Source organism: Stegodyphus dumicola, chromosome 5 (assembly GCF_044657685.1).
Source record: "Stegodyphus dumicola isolate Sdum_Otavi_A_Nest chromosome 5, ASM4465768v1".
Taxonomy (NCBI): Eukaryota; Metazoa; Arthropoda; class Arachnida; order Araneae; family Eresidae; genus Stegodyphus; species Stegodyphus dumicola.
This window is the reverse complement of record NC_140772.1, coordinates 73,612,549-73,635,566: the sequence shown is the minus strand read 5'-3', so window position 1 is coordinate 73,635,566 and position 23,018 is coordinate 73,612,549. Positions and strand designations below refer to the sequence as shown.

The window sequence follows — 23,018 nt, the reverse complement described above, 5'->3', positions numbered from 1 at the left end:
AATTTATCGGTTCAGCAAAGGATAGAATTTGTAAAATCTAATCGTTACTGTTTTAATTGTTTATCTAATATGCACTTGCTCAAAAAATGCAAGAGTTTAAATACATGTCAACATTGCTTTAAAAAGTATCACAGTATTTTGCACATTGTAAATAATTCAAAGAATAAAACTCAGTTAAATAGTATATCTCCGCCTACGCAATCTATCCCTAAAAGAGATGAATTAACGAGTAATTAACGTTTCAGCCACAGTTTGTGCCTCTCATTATGATTCGAATGCAAAAGGTAATCAAACCAGTCACATTTTATTGTGTACTGCTTTAATAAAAGTTCAAAATTCTAAGCAACAATTTGTGTAGTGTAGATGTTTATGTGACACTGGATCTCAGAGATCATTTATTTCAAGGGATTGTGTGAAGAAATTAGGATTACGAGTGAAAGATAATTCCATTTCTGTATCATGTCTAGGAGAATTTAACACTATAAGTAATGGGGAAGTCGATTTAGTATTCACTTCTCATTTTAAAAGTGATATTCGTGTATCAACATCAGCGTTTGTACTGGACAAGGTGACAGATAACATTCCCTATGTATCTTTGCCATCAATCATCTTCGATAACTTCAGTGATTTACAATTAGCTGATCCATTATTTTACAAGTCACAACCAGTTGACATTTTATTTGGAGTAAATGTATTTCTGCATTTAATGACGGGAGAAATTGTCAAACGTGGTCCTGATCTACCATTTGCTCTAAATTCGAGGTTGGGATGGATAATTTCGGGTACTACAAATTTTGAATCTACAAATTTTGAGCCAGTATATGTAAATCATTTGAATACAAACACAGATGAGTTAGTAAATTCTTTCTGGGAGTTAGAAAAGTTTCCAAATGTACAACCTTTAACAAATGAAGAAAAACTTTGTGAAGAACATTTTAAAAACTCGCATTTTAGAGACACATCAGGTCGTTATTCAGTTGCATTACCATTTAAACATAATAGAGATATTCTAGGTGACTCCCGTGAAGTGGCGTACAGAAGATTTCAATACTTGGAGAAGAGGCTGTTATCTATGAAAGAAATTTACAACCAGTATATTCAGTTTATGAAAGAGTACTTTTCACTAGAACACGTAGAATTAGTGCCAGACATAGATTATGAATTAGAGAATAAACACTATTATATCCCACATCACTTTGTGTTGAAGGACTCTAGCTTAACAACAAAATTGAGAGTTGTTTTCGATGCGAGCGCTAAAACAACCACAGGTGTTTCTTTAAATGATACACTAATGATAGGCCCAAAAATACAAGATGACTTAATTTGTATTTTACTAAGATTTAGACTTCAAAACATTGCAATAACCGCTGATATTAAAAGGATGTACAGACAGATAAAGGTTCATGAAAAAGATAGAGATTTTCAGAGAATATTATGGAGAGATAGCCCATATAAGCAAATACAAGTTTGTCGTTTGAAAACAGTTACATATGGAACTGCAGCTGCTCCATATCTTGCAACCAAAGTTTTGAGTCAGTTAGCGATTGATGAAGGATTGAACTTTCCAAAGGCAAAGAATATAGTTTTAAGAGATTTTTATGTTGATGATATGTTAACTGGTGTAAAAGATAGTTCGGAAGGTATTGCATTGATAGACGAATTGCAACATCTGCTAAAAAGTGGTGGCTTTGAGCTTCACAAATGGTCGACAAGTGAACCGTCATTGTTAAAAACCTCTGGCTTAACAAACACAGATAGTGACAATATTCATCGTGTAATAGAAGACAAACCATTGAAAGTTCTGGGATTGGAATGGCATCCGGACAATGATGAATTCAAATGTAATGTCGGTGTAATAGAGTATCAAAGTGTTCCGACTAAAAGAATTATTTTGTCATTCGTAGCAAAACTATTCGATCCATTGGGGTGGATAGCTCCGTTTGTAATTCTCGCTAAAATGATCCTTCAGCAATTGTGGAAATTACAGTTATCATGGGATGATCCTGTAACAGAAGAGATTGATCGAAATTGGAGAAATCTATGTAGAGAAGTTAAACTTTTGAATTCTATAAATATACCTAGGAAAATTCTGCTACCTGATTATTTTCGATGTGAACTTCACGGATTTTGTGATGCGTCTGAAAGAGGTTATGCAGCAGTTATTTATATCAAAACTTGCAATAACTCTGACATTAATGTTAAACTCGTAACAGCTAAAACTCGCGTAGCACCATTAAAATCTATTACGATTCCAAGACTGGAATTATGTGCAGCAGTGTTATTGGCACGCTTAATTCAGTCTGTAAAAGCTGCATTAGTTATAAATTTTGATTTAGTGCAAGCTTGGAGTGATTCACAAATCGTGTTGTCATGGCTAAGGTCAGATCCTAAAAAATGGCAAGTATTCGTATCCAATAGAGTTTCTGAAATACAATCCATCTTACCACCTGAGAACTGGAGTCATGTTGATGGAAAGGAAAATCCAGCTGATTGTGCTTCACGTGGATTATTTCCTGCCGAACTATTATCTCATCAATTGTGGTGGAATGGTCCTTCTTGGTCAAAGTGCAGTGAGATTGCTTTATCTAAAAATATTCTTATAGATGAAGAGGCATTACCAGATGCACGTAAAACAGTCTCATTTGTAGTTTCTGAACCTGTACAGGAACTTGCTATTATATCAAATATATCTTCATTTCCAAAGTTACAACGCATATTTGCTTGGATATTAAGATTCATATCGAATTCTAAAGTAGCATATCTAGAAAGAAATACGTCTTTTTTATCTAGTAATGAAATTCGAGCTGCAACTTTCTGTATTGTCCGAATAATACAGCGATTTCACTTTTTTAAAGAAATTCAATGTTTGGAGTTGGGAAAGGACTTACCTACAAACAGCAACCTCCTTAGCTTGTGTCCAATTTTAGATGACAACAAAGTGTTACGTGTAGGAGGAAGACTGAAAAATGCGCAACTATCAGAAAATGAAAAACATCCAATCTTATTACCTTCAAAACACAATCTGACAGAAATCATAATTAGACACTTTCATGTCAAATATCTGCATGCAGCACCGGAACTTCTTCTATCTTTAATTAGACAGCAATTTTGGATCATAGCTGCTAGATCTGCTATCCGAAAAGTAGTGAAATCTTGTATTACGTGTTGTAAACTTAGAGCTAAAACTGCAAGTCAAATAATGGCTGATCTACCGGAATCTAGAGTAACACAATCACGACCATTTCATCGAACTGGAATAGATTTTTCTGGACCGTTCATGATTAAACATCGTGCAGGACGTGGACAAAAATCATTTAAATATTACGTATGCTTATTTGTGTGTTTTGTAATCAAGGCAGTACATCTTGAAGTGGTAGAAGATTTGTCAACAAAGGCATTTTTAAGTGCATTGAAACGATTTATTGCAAGAAGAGGGAAACCATTTGAGATTTATAGTGACTGCGGTACTAACTTTAAAGGTGCAGACAAAGAAATCAGAAAATGTTTTTTGCAATGTAAGCAAAATCAAGAAATTCACAAATTTTTGTCTTTAGAGGAAATAAAATGGATATTCAACCCGCCATCATCTCCCCATTTTGGTGGACTATGGGAATCGGCAGTAAAGTCAATGAAATTACATCTAAAAAGGACTGTTGGTGATACTGTGCTGACCTATCCGGAATTTCAGACCTTGATAGCGCAGGTTGAGGCTTGTCTCAACTCTAGGCCATTGTGTCCAACATCGGCTGATCCAAATGATTTAACTGCATTAACACCTGGTCATTTCCTAATAGGAATGTCTTTAACTGCCATACCTAAACCAGACCTAAATTATAGTTCCTTCAATCACACTGAGAGATGCCATGTGAGACAGTTTATTTTTCAGCACTTCTGGAAAAGATGGAGTCGAGAATACCTGTCTCAGCTTCAACAAAGACCTAAATGGCAAAAAAGTCAAAACAATTTAGAAGTCAATGACTTAGTCCTCATCAAAGAAGACAACCTTCCGCCTCTTAAATGGAGGTTAGGGAGAATAATTGCTGTTCATCCAGGCTCAGATTAAAGAGTCAGAGTTGCTAGTATTAAAACTGGTCATGGTGTCATAAAACGACCAGTCGTGAAATTGTGTCCTCTTCCTATTCAGACTAAAAAACTATGAACTACTTCGCATATAATATTTTGTATTATTTTTTCTTATGTTTATCTTTATTACAGACTAAGAAGTTTCAAAATGCTCCAACTGTTGAAATCCCCTGGGATTTCAACGAGGGCCAGGATGTTTATGTGAGTATCGTTTGCTTCATTTTATTGTTGCAAACAGCGTAAATTCCTTTTGCTTTTCTTCCTTTAGTTTTGAACTTTATGTGTGGCAACAAGATAATTGATTGATAGAATTGTGTTTGTGACAGCCATGTAGAATGGCTCGCTTATTTTGTATCAATTATTTTGCATCGCTGACAAGTGTAATTTAATAAAAGTGTAGGAATACAGTCCATTTGTTGATTGATTATAGTTTGCGAAACATATTAAGTTTAATAGAACACAACATTTCTCCTGGACTAGTCAACAATGGTCATCTGCTCTCAGAGACGAATCCAGGTTCACACTGGAGAGTAATTCGGGTCGTCAACTGATCTGGAGGGAACAAAGCATCAGATACTACAAATCCAATATTGTGGAGAAACACAGTTACAGAAGTGGTGGAATAATGGTTTGGGCTGAGATCTCTTTCGGTGGTCACACTGACCTACACATCTTCCATATTTCTTCTGATGGACGACAATGCGCGACCGCACCGAGATCGGGTTGCTGAAATTCCAGTTCGATCCCCAGACCTGAATCCGATAGAGCTATTTTGGGACTACTTTGGGAGACAGACTGGTGCTTTAAGTCCACCTCCAAGGTCATTAGATAAGCTTGAACAAGGGAGTACTCCGTGTTTGTCATAGCTTCCTATTTCACTGACTGACAATTTAATTAACAGCATGGAACTTCGCGGCCGCCAATGTATTGCAGCTAGGAGTGAACACATTCCTTAGCAAAACCCGTTTTTGTAATATTACCACCCCATTTTTCCTCAAAAAACTGTGATATATTCTTTCGCCAAGACTGGATTTCTCTACCAAAATTGCAAGTTTTTGTTGTAATTCATGTTTGTTTTGAACTTTAGAATCATTTTATGTCGCATTCATTAAGAACTGTTTAGTGAACATGTTCTCTAAATTTCTGGCTTCTGTTTTGCTTCATTCTCAAATTGGACTCAAAACCATGCTGTTCCTTAACTTTTGGAGAGCAGTGTATTTTCTGAAGTGAATTATATTTTTGAATAGTTATGCATTTAGAATGGTTAGAATTGTATGATTTCAAACTACATTTCATGATAATGTTTGTGTTTTACAATAAATGCTTCCGTTTAACTGAAAAGTAGGAAGCTTTTCATTCTGAATGGAACTAAAATTGGTACTTTTATAATGCATGGAAATGGCACGTGCACTTGTGATTTTCTTGCAAGTAAACAGCTCATAAAAAAAAAAAAAATAGAGCGACAAGGCTGTGTAACTGGTCATGAAGTAATGATTCAGTATAATTTTGAAAAGGGGGCGATAATATATGAATGTCCTACAAATTTTTTATTTAATTTGGAGACTCAAACACCCTGAAGTTTTAAAACCCTACAGTAGTTCTAAATTCTAAAGTTTTAAAACTACTGTTTACTGTAAACCCCATATTTAAAAAATATAAAAAATTCTTTAGAGAAAATTAAAATATATTTAATATATATTTCTGTATGAAAAAGTGTGAATGAAACTGATTGCACTTATCAGTTCCTTTTTCATGAATTTGTGTTTACTCAGTTTTATTTCTTTTGTTTGTTTTTAATAATTACGATAACCGGGTGCGTTATTTTAAAGAAGGAAAGAAAAATGCACGTCAATTTTCATGACGTTTTTCTATGAATTATTAAAACTGCATGTTTGTTTTGTAATAACCCTGCATTATAAGGCAAAAATATATTTGATGATCTCCACTCACTAGTTCATAACGAGGCTGTATTAAATTCTGAAAAAATTCTCAATTTTTTTAGAATTTAAAAGGATTTTATACTTAATTGCAAGTACTTGGATGTTTCCCTGGATTTATCCCTGGTTAAGTTCTGAATCATGAAGTTTGTTGCATTTTTTGAAAAAACCGAAACTGAGTACAGAAATAAATTATCGTATATTCCGCAGTATAACCTATAATTTCAAACTATATTTATTAATTTTTAGGTATATTTGACGTATGATGGGCACATTTTTCTTTATAAAGAAATCTGAAAGATACATGTGCGATGCTTTTATCTTTCGAAGATATCCATTCGAGGATTTTTTTCAGGCGTTGGAACAACGATCTACTGAATTGACAAGCGATAAGAGGAACGATAAGTATGTGTTTGTATGTGTGAGGGAGGAAATCCTTGACGGAGTAAATAACTCTGCAAAGAGGATGGTTTGTATTCAATGCAAATGTGTACAAGAATATTATTCTAGGGTTTCGAGAAAAGGGAGACAGAATTTGGGGTAAGAATGCTTTTCCCAAATAAAAGAAAGTGAAAGTTGGAACTGATGATGATTATTTATTTACGGAAGTAACAATGATGGTGCAAATGAAGCAAAACTCGATATGTGCCTGAAGATATAATGCCAGACGAACTTTTAATGTTATACAATAACGAAAATTTTTAAGTTCATAAGGTTGTAATTTCTTTTAAATAAACAGCATTCACAGTTACACTTTATTCTGTTATTTATGCTAGATTTTTCCTTATTTTTATTCTGTCATTTTTATATCCGGCCTATAAACTGCACCCGAAAATTTCGATCTTATTTTTCGTATTAAAAGCGCATGTTATACGGCGGAATATACGGTAGTTTGCATAACGAGATTAGGTAGTTTTGTTAAGGATCTGTATTAAGAAGTTTTTTGATTTAATAAATGAAATCAAAATCTTCATGACACAAAAATAAAAAAATTAATAAAATCATCGAAATGCTATATTATGATAATGGGTAACAAACCTAGCATTCCTTGTTGACAGCCATGTAAATATTCTCAATAAAGAGTTGCAAGGAAAGAATAACCTGTCATTGAGATGTATACTTGTATTAAACCTTATAAATTTAAACTGTAATTACTGTAGACAAAACGTCTGAATCAAAATATTTCGCCCATTTCCTATATCTTAAAAATCCTGCTTTATGATTTCAAATGAAAAATCTCAAAAATATGCAAAAAAATATTATTATTAAGACAAGACTTTGGAAAGAGATTTATTAATTTTAATGATCTGTAGTCCAATTTTACGTTATTTTAGTATTAAAATAGGCATGAATAACGCTTAAGAAAATCTACTACAAATGGAGTTCATAATTTACCACTGTGTGCAAATGTTACTTGAAAGGCTTGAAGTTATAGATTGAATTAACTTCTATTCTTACTCATCAAAAAATAAATACCGTCAGTTTCCAATTCTTTGAATAAGAATAATCACTTTGTTTGGGAGTATATTTATATTCGAACAGCGCTTTTCGCAATTGAAAATCAATAATTACGAGAAAAAAACCTTATTGACAGATAATCATTTAAAAAGTTTCCCGTAATTTTTCTTCTCTGCGACAGATTCTATCAGAATCTAAATGTCATCAAATGTCAAGTTACGGTAAGCAATAAAGAAGTATTTACATACAAATACTACATGTGTCTGACAACCATTTACTTAGCTAACAGCAGTTACCCAATAGGACATTTAGGCGCCAAAACATTTAACCGACACGGACAGTTAGCCGACAGGACGTTTAGATGACAAGACATTTCAGCCGGCATCAAATTTAATCAAATTCGATAAGTACGGGGGGAAAAAAGATCTTAAATTACGTCCAAAAGGGCGTTTTTTTAACGTCTTGTGTGTTGTCGTTATTTATTAAATATTATGTTCTTTGCACTTAAATCATAAAATTCAGTTCATCAGCAATATCGCAAAATGATTTTAAAATGGGCATATCTTTAGAATTTCCGATACACCGTTCCGAGCGCTGGAGATAAAAAATGCCCCCCTTTCCCCCGTAGAGTATTGCCATTGGTCGCTTTTAAATCGTTGAGTTTGTTAATAAAAAATTCGTTAAAATTTTACAGCATACGAAATCGAACCACGTGACAATGTTTTAGTAAAATTTGTCCATATTTATCTGAGAAAAGAGTAAAAGACTGAAAAGAGAGTCTCAGGTACCCATCGAGAAGGTATATGAATACGTACCATATTTTTGACTTTAATGTTAAAGAAACTTTTTAAAATTAAACAAAAAAGCAACCTTATTTTGGCGTAGATTTCGAAATCAATTTCGAGAGTAATCAGAAGTAAAGTCTCTATATTTCAGTTTGGTTTCTTTGATTATGACAAAGCATTCCAGTGCTATCTACCTAAGAGAATGAATGCCTTTGTACGCATGGGGAAAGCCACGAAAGCGCCCATGCCATCGGGATTCGAACGCCGGACTGAACTATCAGTGTTCAGTGAATTGACCGATCGGTGGTTGTTGGGCTTGGTCTGTCTATTTCAGAAGAGGGATGGAAAATTTCAGCTGCGGAAGAGCAAAACGATTTTAAAGAAATAATTGGAGCGCATCGAAAACAGATTTAATGTGATCTGTCACAGAAAATAATAATGAAACTGGAAAAAGCTAAGATACTAGAATTTGGAAGCAATGAAAAATTAATGTCGTTAAATAAAGAACAAAAAATTTTATTAATGAGAAAGGGTTCAAAGGAAACCATTTTACGTTATATATGCTTTCGCTTTACTCCGCTCATACTTTCCATATAAAGTCGTTTCCCTCTCAACTGTGAAATCCCCCCCACCAATTCTGAAATATAGGTCTGATTCTCAAAATTGATTTGAAAATCTACGTCAAAATAAGCTTTCTTTTGTGCCCAATTTTAAAATCCATAGTTTCTTTAACATTTAATTATGTAAAAAATATGGTACTTTTTCATAAACCTTGTCGTTAGATACCCTGGAAACAGCCTTTTTTCCCTAGATAAATATGGACAAATTTTACTATAACATTGTTGCATGTTCTTTTCATATATACGCAGTTGTCAGTTAAACGTGCTGTCGGCTACATATGTTTTGTCGGCTAAATATTCGTGTCGATTAAATGCCCTGTTGACTAGCTCTTTGATCCTCCAATTTTAAAACTTTACATTTGAAACTTGAATTTATGAAGTACAGGAAGCTAAAGTATATTTTTAATTGCGTAGTTTCGTTCTTCAGTTTTTTTTTCTTTCTAAACTAAAAAGTCAGAGCTCAAATTGCGTCCGAGCCCAACGGAACCCGGCTCCGGTGCTTCTTAGTTTTGGGAATAATTCATAATTCTAGCCCTAAATAAGGCGGCTCCGGCACTTCTTTTACGTAGCTGAACAACAATTTCAGCAGAAACTTGGCCTTGAAATTTTTATATTTTAGTAATAAAATTATATTAGAAATCGCTTATTAAATTTTGAATTATCTCTTTGCATTTCTTAAATTTTAATTTTAATTATTTAATTACTTTAACCATTAATTATTTTAATAATGAATTATTTAATTATTAATTATTTTATCAGTCATTTTATTTATTTATTTATTCTTGTTCTTTTTTCCTGAAGGTTTTCCATAGGGCTCCGGTACTCCTAATTTTAAAAATTAACCCTTTGAAGGGCACCGGTATATAATATACACCGGTTGTTTGTCAATTTTTTAACCCCCGAAAAAATGCTAATTTTTCTACACCAAAAGCTACAATCGTAAGTGTCTAGTGTTTTCTTTCAATTCTAAATGGTATCATCACCCTATGAATGCTCAATATTTTGCAGTTATGAAATTAATATACCTCTTTGCAAGGTATCATGTGGGAAGATTCATAAATTCTATTGGAGGGAAAGAAAAAATTCAAAATCTGCAAATATATGAGGTACACATGCTGAATCTTATATATTTACTTTATTTTTGTCAGAATTGATAATTAACAGAAGATTATTTATACGATTTTAAAACCGGTATATAATATATACCGGCGCCCACACTGAGGGTAACATGCCAATAGATGGCAGCACCAGTTTTCTCCTTTTCTACTCTGTGACATGACAGAATTTCTTTATTATTATAACAGTTTATGATGTAATAATTTTTCATGATTAATTTATAAGTCGTTTGGGATTCAATATTATGTTCATGGAGGAATGGGGAGTTTACTGACTCTGCGCTAGGACTGAATACAAGTATATTAGTTTAATTTGTTCTTTGTGTACTCAGCTCGAGTTTCATTCGTCTGTGTGTAGCTAAAATTTTTATTTCAGCACTTATCCCTTTCCAAAAGAAAGACTCATCGATTTCAAAATTGCCATCTGGGGTCAAAACTTTACACAATTGTGGGGGTTAAATGTGGCATGTTAGCCCCCAAAAGACACCCGTTGCTTCGTGTTTTCCAAAATCCTAGAATGCAAGGAAAATGAAAGAGGTGATTGACAACTAATTTGTCATTCGGGAGTCACGCCTTCTTCCCTTTGTGAGGTGTGATAAGATCACACAAAGAGAAGCTCACTTAAAATGGAAATGTACATCTCATAGTGTAATCACAAAAACTCCTGGTTTGAAAGCTTTTATTCTTTAGGGGAATTCTTTTTAATTCTTTGTTAATTTCAGATGAAAGACTAGAAAACACAAGAGAAATTTGCGCTCTGGTTGATACAAATAGGTTGTTTCCGAAATAAATTTTCACAGTTAGTGAAAGGAGGAAAAATATTTCTGAGGCCCGTTTTAGATGCAAACTAAAATGTATCCAAAAGTTGAAAAGGAGCCCCTATGAAGCCAAAGAGATTGAAAATCAGAATAAGAGCTTTGAGGTGTATCAAATAATAAAATTGTTTAACGGTGTTTCTTCCTGAAAAAAAAAAAAAAAAAAAAAAAAAAAAGATATATTACAAACTATACAAAAAATAAAAAAGGGACCCTTACGGTCCTCGATGATCTAAAGTGTGTGTGCGTGGAGGGGGGGGGGCGATTCTTCGTATACTGTATGAAGCATGGTTTTGTTCACACATTATCTAAAGCATAAAATACAAGTTCAAAAATGCAACATACTTTCTCAGCTGAGTCGGTCGTAGTGCTTCATTTTTCAATTTTTTTAATTTTCGGCTGAGTTACATCTGCTTGTAATATTATACTAGTTCAGTTACAGCATGATACAATTTACACATGCAGTGTTATATTTGCTAAATTTTTTTATAAAATAATACTGAATTTAAATCAAGTTGAATAGCTTTCTACCCATATTTTACATAAGTATGTTCAGCTGGGTTGCATCATCAAATTGCATAAAAACATAAATTTTATTTTAAAAATTTTAAATTTCTGCCGAAATTAAAAAAACAAAAATTGTCTTTAGACTTACACAACTATATTCAAGCACTCATCACTACAGACGCACATCAAAAGTAGGCAAAATTAATTTTAAAACAAAGATTAACAGTTGGCAGCTACCTGGAAAAAAATGTCCTAGAGGGGCGCCGGTATAAAATATATACCGGCTCTCAAAATTCAGTATTTCGCTCTAGATTTTTTTTAAGTCTCAATTTTGTGTCCTTAGGGTCCATAAGTTATAGTTCATGTAAAATTTTACCACAGTTTAAATTATTTTATATACTGCCCCTCAAAGGGTTAAAGCCCTGTAAAAAGCAGTCATTTTGTTTCATTAAACCAATAAAATTTTAAGCCGACTAAATAGTTTCCGATAAGTTCCACTCATCGTTTCGAGAACAGATTAAACACGCAAAGAAGATTTGAGATTTGCTATCAGCGTGTAAACACACAGACAATCAGATGAAGAACTAAAAGTGTAGTTTAAGTTTCGGTTTCAGTCGTGACGTGAATGTTGTAAGCGTGCCGCTTTGTCAGTATGGAACGATAGCGCGTGTGTGATGGCAGTGTTCGAAGTGCGGAAGTAAAGTAATTTCTGACGTGTGTTATTAATTCGAGTTTGCTCGTCGACTTCATTAGCGCGCGGGATTGTTCTAAACTGAGTTGAATACAGCAGTGGAGATGACTCTTCAAGTAACAAAAAATTCACATTGCACACAGCTGCAGCTTTTCCAAAGCCCTCTAGAAATTGGATTTTTCTCTGTGGATTCTTACCGTCGCCTTCATTTTGATCGCTCGCAGATGAAATATTATGTCCGAAAGCCCAGCGATAAATTATACCTCGATCTTAATGCTGGATATGGTCAAGCTATAACGTCTCAGTATGACACGGCCGAAAGAATGGATCAAATTTTGCAATGGATTCAACGTCAAAGACCGTGGTATGTATTTTTATTAGAAGTTTTTATTTAGTCCATTCATGATGTTGCAATAGTGGGAGTTTTTTCATCGATTTTTAACCTACTTACTGATAAGCTAGCGAGTTTTAATTTTGTGCATGCCTTGTTTATAGATGACAATGCAATGTAGTGGAGCAGTTTATTCAAAATTCGATTTAGAATTTTTTTTGATTTACTTCTTAAACTATTTTTCTTACATATCTATGTGTAACGAACAGTCTTAAAAGTTTCAGAAATTTACTGTTTCCACTGTCAGATAGAGCAGGAAAATATTTTTTAAATGACATTAGTATCAAACATTAAACATTATTTATGATTTTTTGGTGAATTTTCAAAAATCTAGATTTTTTTTCGAATATTCAACGTCATAATTTTAAAATTTTGATATCTAAAAGCGTTACAGAATTGTGAACTTTTCGCAGGTTATAAAATAAACGTTTCGCTCTCTTTTAAAACAAAACTGATAAATTATCGGTGCACCAAATTATCAGCTGGAGGATTATCTACAGTTCTGAAAAGAAAGTGCCTCTTGGTGAAAGCATAGTTTGGTACATTGCTGAAAAGTATAGTTTCAAGGTTATCATGTTACTAAGTCATAGTTAAATCTGCTGGGTCATTTTAATTTTTTTCTATTTTATTAGTTTACATTTTTCTTCAGTATTCCATTTTAAAAGTCGATTTTCTTAATTTTATTGTGGTGTGTAATACTATAGTCTTTTTTGGGAAATTTTCTAACACCCAAAAGCATATCTGTTATAAAGATTCCAAATTTTAAAAGATTGGGAAAGAAACTGTTTAATCTCTTATAAAATAAGAAATATAAAAAAAAATGTTAATTATGCGACATTCTAGGAATTTTTTAAAACTATCTGCGTTTTAATACAGCTTTTATTTGAACAGTGAAAGCTGTATCATAATTTTTAAACTATTCTGTGATAAGCTGTAGAGCTTGCATTTTGCGTACGTGGTGAAGACTCTTTTTTATATGTTATAGATTTTTTTTTTAAAAAATAATGTTGACTTTTCGCACATATCTTCGTTAATGAATAAACTAAATTTTTTCAAACTTTACTTTTACGTTTGAATTGTTGGAATTATTCATTGTTTAAAAATGATTTTAAAATTGATAATTTGATTAATAACGTGCTATAAGGCTTAAAAGGGGGAAATAAATAAATAAAAAATCTGAAAGCATTCGGATTTTATATTACGCCCAAATAGGCGCTTTTTTTTTCATTTACACATACATGCACGTTTTGAGAGCATTTAGGCTAAAAGTATTTAAAAACAGCATAGCTTTAGAATTTCCAGTCTCACGCGTTGGAGATAAAAATATTTTAATCCGCACATTATGTTGCCACTGCTAGCTTTGAAATCGTTGAGTTCTTAATCAAAAATTCGTTAAAGTTTAAAAGATATGACATATATAATAAAACGAATTCGGAGTTCAAGATTCTGGCTGCCAGGTGCCCATATTCGGGTGGAGGACAATGTTATTCAAAATTTGATGGCTGTAAGTATTGCTGTTTTTTTCCCAGTACGATAAATATACATACATTCATGCGGATTCTTCATTATTTAATTTCTTTAAATAAATACAGGGCGATAATATTTGGTGGCGACAATTTGAAAAGAGACACAACCGTTATAGTGATTCGACGGAAAATGCCGTTTCGAGACTAACACCTTTTCTGGGCTTACGCCTCTTTGGGCAAAACAGTTTTTAAAAAATAAGCTTTTATTTAAACCTGATAAAATAATTCATGACCTAAAAGTGGAAACAAAATTTATCATATAGTTTCAGGGGAGCAAGAGTTTAAATAATTCTCTCTGCAAAATTCCTACAATTTTATATCACGAATAATAACAGTTCGGGGCCATGAATAGCAAAATCTAATTATTGAAAATTTAAGCCATTAACTTTATACATTCATAATGGGCAACCTGACTCACGCTTTTATTATTTCTTAATATAAAATTATTGATAAATTTTGTAAAATGAATTATATAGGCTCTTGCTTCCATGAAACTATATAATAAATTATTTTTCCACTTTTAAGACATTAATTATTTTATGAGATATAAGCAAAAGTATATTTTATAGAAACGTTTCTTTATTCTTATTTTTGAGAGATATTCTGAATGATTTGTCTGTATTTTAGTGCTAGAAAATAATACATACAAGAGTTTTCCGGAAGATAATGTTGAGTTATCTGTGTGATTTGTTTCAGCATGAAATGTAAATGTGCATTATGTATGTAATTCATTGTAGAATAGAAAAAATATGTGACATATGCTTCAGCGTAATAATCCGCTCTGTAAAATATTGTAGTCGAACAGTTTTAAAGGTGAAAGATATTTAAATTTGAAAAGGATGATGATCGATTTGAGATTTGATAATCCTGCAATGGAGAGAGTAGAGTTCAGTAGATTTTGAGTTTGCTTTCCTGCGGCTCTCGAGTGCTTTGCCGTTTTTCGCCGTTTTGGTTTTTGTTAATTCTGTAATACTAAACTTCCAGTATAATGAAATGCCGATATTCTTGCATATACGTAATGGAGGAATGCCTTAAAAATGTATTCTATTTTCAGCAACGTCTAGTTCCCAGTTACCGTTTTGTATAGTTCAGTCTTCGCTAATAAACTTCAAGAATTAAAGTCTGTTGAAACCTTTCATTTTTATAATACATTGCAGCGGAAAATGATTAAGCTTCATTATTGGAGATAAAGAACTTTTTACCTTATCGTAATAGATGGGTCTTGCTTTTGTAGTTGACTGGACATGTTAAAAATGCCATGAATGTAATGTCACTAAAGGTGCAAATAGATGTCACGCAACATGGGATTACTTTCTGAATGATTAGCGTGATATATTCCTATTTTAGAGAACAAGTTACCACAACAATGTTTTAGTGATCATGCTCTTCAAGATATTAAAATATTTCCGTTGTAAGGATCTTAAGTTTTACTAACGTTTATTTTATTTTAAATCTTTACTATCACTTCTTATTTTCTACTTCCGGCCAGAATTATAAGCGTTAAGGTTTTTATGCAAAGTTTGTCTGGCGAACGCCAAGTATTTAAGTTGTGGCCTTTTGCCAAGCGAGAGAGAGGAAGCAGTGAGTCAAAGCAGGCCGCTTACCTTAGAAGTTACGCAGTTGCTGTTTGCCTTCCAGGCCAGAGGTTTTAATCCTCTTGATAAATTTTAAAACGTATTGTAGTGTTCACAGTTCTCTGTACTACATACGCTTCCTGTTAATATAAGGCCAATCTTCCACGTTTATTAGTTTAAAGTTAAATTAGAGTTTAGTTTTATTTTTATACTTTTACGTTAGACCCCAAGTAGCGGGTCAGTGTATTCCGAAGTACGGAAGTTATTGTATATAGAGAAAAATAAAGGGTTTTGTATACCCTTCATGTGTATCCTGTCTACTTACCACAATTAGTGAACATAGCTTTAGTAAGCTCTCTGTTCCGAGTCAGGTCCTTGTATGTTCCCGAAGAAGGTAAGAAGGAACATTGAACCTGATACCGTAATCTTCGAAATTTTTAAATTATTGAATATATTCAATATAATCATTTGAAATTTTCTCATCGTACTAAAGCTGTACCTCACCCTTTTAAGGTATTTCTCCCACTTCCCTAGCGGGCCTTCGTGGTGTAACGGTAGCACGCTGGGCCGGTATTCCAGAGGTCCGTGGTTCGATTCCCGGCGAAGGCGGTTGCATATTTTTCATTCTCCTGCTTCCAAAAATATATCTAATGTCTCTACAGGTTATATATAACTGCAATCCATTTATGTTTATTATAGAGGGTGTTCGAACATTTTTGTAATAATTTTGATTTTCTCCATGAATTTAAATATTAATTTTAAATTACAAACGTGGCTGTCATCCAATTGGAATAAGGTTTAATTATCGTCTGCAGCATTAAAAGTATTCTTTTCTTTAAAATGTGGCCGGAAAATAAATACTCTTATTTAGTTATTAAAAAAAAAGATGTGAAAAGCATGTTTTTAATATATCTACACGTAATGACGTAATTAATATGAAAGAAAAGAAACGTCAAAATTTACATCTAACTGGGAAAAAAGGCATAAAATGCATACCCAACAAAGGTACGTACAGCTCTTATGTCGCATCTCACGTTTTAAAGAAAAATCCAACTTTCTTTCCCCAAAGAGCTATTGCAAAATATTTAGATATCTCTGTAGGAGTTGTGAACAAAATTATAAAATTTGATTTAAAGCTAATCAAAACAAAAAAAAATGATGTTCATCACCTAACCCCGAAATACATTTCTCCTCCTAAGACTACGTACAGATTGCTGTATAAAAATTATTTGGCAGGTGAAAAATAGAAATATATAGTTACAATTGAATAAGGCTGGGATATACTTACCTGACTACAACAGAAAAAAAAAAATCGATTTACTACCGAAAAAGAGGAGAAAAGGGCTTAATATATTGGTTCAGAGAAAACAAGGGAAAAAAATTTTTAAAGGTTTTATGGTTATTATTGGATTTTCTTACAACGGAAAACTTAAATAATATTTTTTGAAAATAATGAGAAATGAAACCGGAATTGAAGCTATTCCCTTTAAATGCATCCCATCCTAGTTTCCTGATGTGTCTGTCTCCTATGGATTATTGATTGTGCATTTGGACTTTTAAAACAAGCTCTTTATAAGAAGCATCCCAAAACATTGGATGTAGTGGAAAAAAATCAACCTTGATGTTTTAAGAAAAGGGCTTTTATATTGGAAATAAAGATGTAATATGATAGTTCAACGAAAGGGCTATCAAACTGAGCATAATAGAAAATGAAATTCTAAGATTTGTTTATATATAAATCTTTGCAAAATCGTTACAAAAATGTGTGAACACTCTCTGTACGTATCTGTATGAACCATAGTGCATAGAAAACGCCAAACGTTTTGTATATGAACGTATGATGCATATGATCATTTTTAAGCATATTACATTGCAAATACCTTTTAGTAGTTACTTGTCGAGAAGCTATATACTTTTGCTGTCATGCTTTAGAATTTAATATTAAAGACACTTCATAATTTATCGAAATTTTTAAATTGTATTAAAAATCTGTGTTATTATTGTAGCTTATTAAAAACTGAAATATATTTCTTAATTTAAAACCTTTTTCTCCTTCTTCCAAAATAGAAATATTTAAAAAAAAAAAAAAAAAAGAAAAGAAAAAAAAAACTTCTTTGACTTGCAATATTTATAATAACTTGTAAGACAGTTATTTTTTAAGTTACTTTCCTATCGCTTCTAATATCAGCTTACAAATTCTTTCCAAAATGTGTTTTAGAATCGCGTTAAATGTGAATGAGAAGGAGTAGTATTTAAGTCGAAGTTCCGCTTACTTCGAGAGAGAGAATTCGAGTTTCTGACTAGTGCGCGTTTGCCTTTTGGCCACGTCTCTCTAAGCTGTTAACTACGCTCGGCCGTATTACGGGCCCTTGGATAGTTTTGTTTGCTATTTCGGTATTTAGGGACCAGATAGTTAGATATGTGTTAGCTTCGGCTAAATCTCTTTAGTTAGTCATTAGTAAAGTTGTTATTTCTTATATTTTCTGAGTTTAAGCCCAAGTGGAGGCATTATAGTACGTTCTAAGAAAGGGACCGACTGTAAACCTTTAGTTTGAGCATTAAAGGGTAATTAACCCTTCTTGAGTGTGACGTTTCTGTTTCTGGACTTAAGCGATTATTCGCTTAGCAGTTCACTAGGTTCCTCCACACTTAGTTAATAGATAAAAGGGAGGAACCACTACAAACTATAATTTTTAATTTAATACCTTTTTTCACCGCTTTCTAAACAGAAATCGTTAAAAAAATTCTATTTGGCTTGTAATATGTTTTAATTGTTTAGCCTTTAATACTGTTTCTCTTCTCCATTTCTCTGTTCTTTAACTGCTTTTCTTCCAGAAAAATATCAAAATAAACACTGAATTATTTTGATAATTGGATGAAAGAAAAACCGAATAAGCATTCAAATATTTGTGAAAACATAACAAAACAACTTAGATTTTCAGAATGGAAAAATGGCTAGGATTTTGACTAAGCGGAACAAGTATGATTCATAGTTGATGAATCCAGGGCAATTTACTAGCTTTAAGAATATTGAAAAGAAAAGTTGTTTATAAAATGTATAATGAAAGTTATTTATCATTTGGGTTTACTTGGAGATGAAATGGACACTCAACCTCAGTGCGTTATTTGCGGTGAACTATTATCCAACTACAATATGAAACCATCGTTTCGTAAAAGACATCTGGAATCTAAGCACGTTAATTTCAAGGATAAATTTATTTGAAGTATATTTTAAGAGGAAATTAACGGAACTCAAAAACAGTAAACAAGTATTGAAAGGTTTTGTTAGTTCAAGTGAAAAAGTTTAGTTAACTAGTAAACTTAAGAATTGTTCACACTATTAGAGAAAAACCTCCTATTACCAGCATCTAAAGATATCGTTTTAACATTATTCAACGAAAAAGCGGCTAATGAACTTAATAATATTCCGTCTAAGTCGACGAATTCATGAATTGACAAATTCATTACAGACACTTATTCAAAAAATAAAATACAGTCATCATTTCGCTTTGAATAATATTTGTAGGACATTTACCTTGTAGAGACATTAGTATTTTTTTTGGGGGGGGGAAGCAGGAAAGATGAAAAATAGCAAACGCCTTCGCCGGGAATCGAACCGCGGACCTCTGGAATATCGGCCCTGCGTGCAGAACCACTACACCACGAAGGCACGCTAGGAAAGTGGGAGAAATACCTCATATACTGCCATTTTAATCGACGAGTGGGGTTTTTAGGGGACCCAATCCTCAAATCCTGGCTGTGGAAAGTCATCATCCACAACCCTTTTAGTTCGGGCGCCACTCTAGGGACATTAAGATTTTTGAAGCCGGAGAAATGAAAAATTAGCAATCGCCTTCCCCGGGAATCCGACCACGGACCTCAGAAATACCGGCTGAGTAGGCAGAACCACTACACCACGAAGGCACGCTGGGAAAGTGGGAGAAATACCTTATAACCTGAATATTTTGTTATATAACGAAAGGTTTCGTTTGGAATTAAAATCTTTTGTAAATCAACACAATCATTGTTTCCAAATTAGTTAACTACAATCTTAGTTTTCGAATTAGCGATTTGTTGTTAGTTTTCGAATTAGCGATTTGTTGCTTAATTTTTAATACTGAACGAATAGTTATGAGTACACAACTCAGTAGATCGAAAACGGAGCTCTGGAAACTAAATTAAGAGAAAATATATTTATATTTAGTTATATTAATTATGCAAAACATGCATTCTCCTTCACCACTATTTCTCCATTGACAAATTACAATTTTATGATATTAAGCTATAAATTTAAAATAACTCTCTTACATTGCAGAGCTTAAAGATATTTAAATAATTGTATTGAGTAAAAATGTCGTATGATTTGTTTTATTAGATGATTAATACGAATCACTAAATACGAAATTTCTTTGCATTTCCTAAACGCATTTTTCTGTTCTCTTAATTACAGTTTAAATTTAATACAGTGTTACACAGTTTATTACGCAAAAGCATAGCAAATTTGCATAAATTAATATTACCAGTTCATAAAACAGTTATTATTACCAAAGCTGAATTATTTATATACACTAGAGATTCTCAACCGGTGGTACGCAAGAGAAAAATAGGTGGTACGCAAAGAAATAAAGTACTCGTATTTTTAACTACTAAGTTCAAAAATTAAATACCCCAACATCCGGTTTGAGTTTTTTCTCAAACACTCGTAAATTTATGTGATCTGAACTTAGTTCAAGGTCAATATCCGCTCATAGACTTGAGCAAAATAATCCGTTTTTATTTTTACAAATTTTCATTTAGCCACAGACATAACAAAATTCGTCATAAATGATGTTTTTTTAAAGTAAAAGAAATGGATGCTGTATTTAATAGGGAATAAAAATAATTCATATAAAAATAATACTATCATTAATTCTTTTAGAGTTGATTGATTTATTAGCATGTCTGCACTTCCAGGATCATTTACTGCAGGATCATCCGCCATTTTGATTTTGAAGAACTCATATTAAGCATTCAAATATTTGTGAAAACATAACAAAACAACTTAGATTTTCAGAATGGAAAAATGGCTAGGATTTTGACTAAGCGGAACGAGTATGATTGATTTGATGGATCCAGGGCATTTTACTAGCTTTAAGAATATTGAAAAGAAAAGTTGTTTATAAAATGTATAATGAAAGTTATTTATCATTCGGGTTTACTTGGAGATGAAATGGACCCTCAACCTCAGTGCGTTATTTGCGGTGAACTATTATCCAACTACAATATGAAACCATCGCTTCTTAAAAGACATCTGGAATCTAAGCACGCTAATTTCAAGGATAAATTTATTTGAAGTATATTTTAAGAGGAAATTAACGGAACTCAAAAAAAGTAAACAAGTATTGAAAGGTTTTGTTAGTTCAAGTGAAAAAGTTTAGTTAACTAGTAAACTTAAGAATTGTTCACACTATTAGAGAAAAACCTCCTATTACCAGCATCTAAAGATATCGTTTTAACATTATTCAACGAAAAAGCGGCTAATGAACTTAATAATATTCCGTCTAAGTCGACGAATTCATGAATTGACAAATTCATTACAGACACTTATTCAAAAAATAAAATACAGTGATCATTTCGCTTTGAATATTGGACGAAAGTACTGATATAACGAACCTTGTTCAACTATTAAGTTACATACGTCTCGAAGAAGATAAACGAATTGCCGAAGAGTATTTATTTTGTGAATCACTTCATGATACAGCAACTGCAAATGAGATTTTCAAAGAAATTGACAATTTTATGTCTGAGAATGATATTCCTTGGAAGTGCATTGCCGTATGCGGTGGCATATTATCTCTCGAAGAAAAAGAACAATTGATGAAAATTTACTGTGATCGAACTCTAACTTAAGATTTCAAAAGTAACACTTGTTAACTTTTGGCTGAGTCAAAAAAAAGAATTTAAAGGAATTTCAAATAAAGCTATGAAATTTCTGTTACCTTTTTGCACAACCTATTTGTGTGAGCAAGGATTTTCTTCCATGCTATATTTGAAAAATAAATACAGAACAAAATCTAATTTACGGTTGAAACTAAGTGAAATAAGACCAGACATAAAAGAACTGATCTTTTTTGAACAAGCCTAAATTTCAAATTTTGGAATTAAATATAACTTAAATTTTGATAATTAAAGTGGTAATCAATTTTTAATCTAATGTTTTTTATGCGTCCCTATTTAATAAAAATAGCCAATTGGCTGTGTAAATGGCAAAATATTTTTTTTTAATATTACGATTAAGAAATTGAGAAATGATCATTGTAAAATGTAGTGGTGGTAATAAACGTTTTTCAGTTTTTGTTAAATGGTGCACGTTAGTCAAAAGGTTGAGAACCGCTGCACTATACTATAACCTTCATAGCAATACTTAAATACTGATAACACTGATAGTAGTTCATACAGTAAACTGAATCAGACTTAGCTATTTATGGGATAAACTTCCATAAGTTCTTTTATTTAATCAACGCATACGTGGCGTACACATTTATTGTATGTTGACTTGAATGATTGCAGTAATAATTAGTATATAATAACTGAAGCGAATTAAAAAAATATGAAAAATGAAGCGTATTAGCATCGAGAAAAATACCAGAGGTGCATAACTTTATAGTAGAGCAAGAAAATCAATGAAGATAATTTGCTATCCGCAAATTTCTCCAACATAAAATGAAATCAGAACCATATTTTAACTAGGACATTTGGAATTATTTTAATATGATTTAACAGAGCAAAGATGATGATTCGGAAAATATGTTTTGAGATAAAGATGAGGTAACATGAAAAACGCATTCATGTTATTCTTCTCGTTTAACAGAAACATAATTCTTGATTTAAATAATATGAAGATGTTATATTTTACAATGCATACTTTTAAAAAGTTGTTAATTTAATCTAAATGAATCTGTACAACCTGTAACCGTACCGTTTTTGTGCGAATCAGGCACTTGCCAGCAATGGGGCACAGGTATTGCATAAATAAGGATTTGGAAGATAATAAAAATATCTAGGAGAAGCAGTTGCGAGATTCGTTTTAGATAGTAAAATCTGATGGCTAGGCTGTGATGCTGTACATTCTTTAAAGTACTTCTTTTTTCTTTAAACTGGACTTTCTTAAAGTTTTCATTTAATTTTCTTTATTAAAATCAGAAATATTTCAAACTGTGAAGTGTCAAAAAGGCATCAATACATATTTCAATATTGATTTTATTGTTTGTTGCTAGACGGGGATTAAGAAAACATTTTCCTTATTATACTTTTAATTGAAGAGAAATAGATTATATGATTTCTTAAATATCAAAAATAGTTTTTATTTACTTTTAGAACAATAAGTATGAAAACAAGTTTATGCCTTTCGTTTTAGAATCTAAGCAGTTAAAACTGAATTTCAGTTATTTACTAGTTCAAATGGAAATTGGCTGTATTTATGGAAATAAAAGTAATCCCACTACTTTATTCTGTAGGAATAAATTTATAACTTTTG

The 23,018-nt window shown here is 32.3% G+C and overlaps 1 protein-coding gene across 1 annotated transcript in view; it reads left to right on the top strand.

The window, feature by feature from the left end:
- Positions 1-11,968: 11,968 nt before the first annotated feature.
- Positions 11,969-23,018, top strand: part of LOC118199944 (decapping and exoribonuclease protein-like) — a 55,100-nt gene continuing 44,050 nt past the window's right edge. Inside the window, exon 1 of the mRNA XM_035371841.2 lies at positions 11,969-12,375. Coding sequence (XP_035227732.1) covers positions 12,116-12,375 — 260 coding nt within the window. The 5' untranslated portion in view covers positions 11,969-12,115. The remainder of the gene's footprint in view (positions 12,376-23,018) is intronic.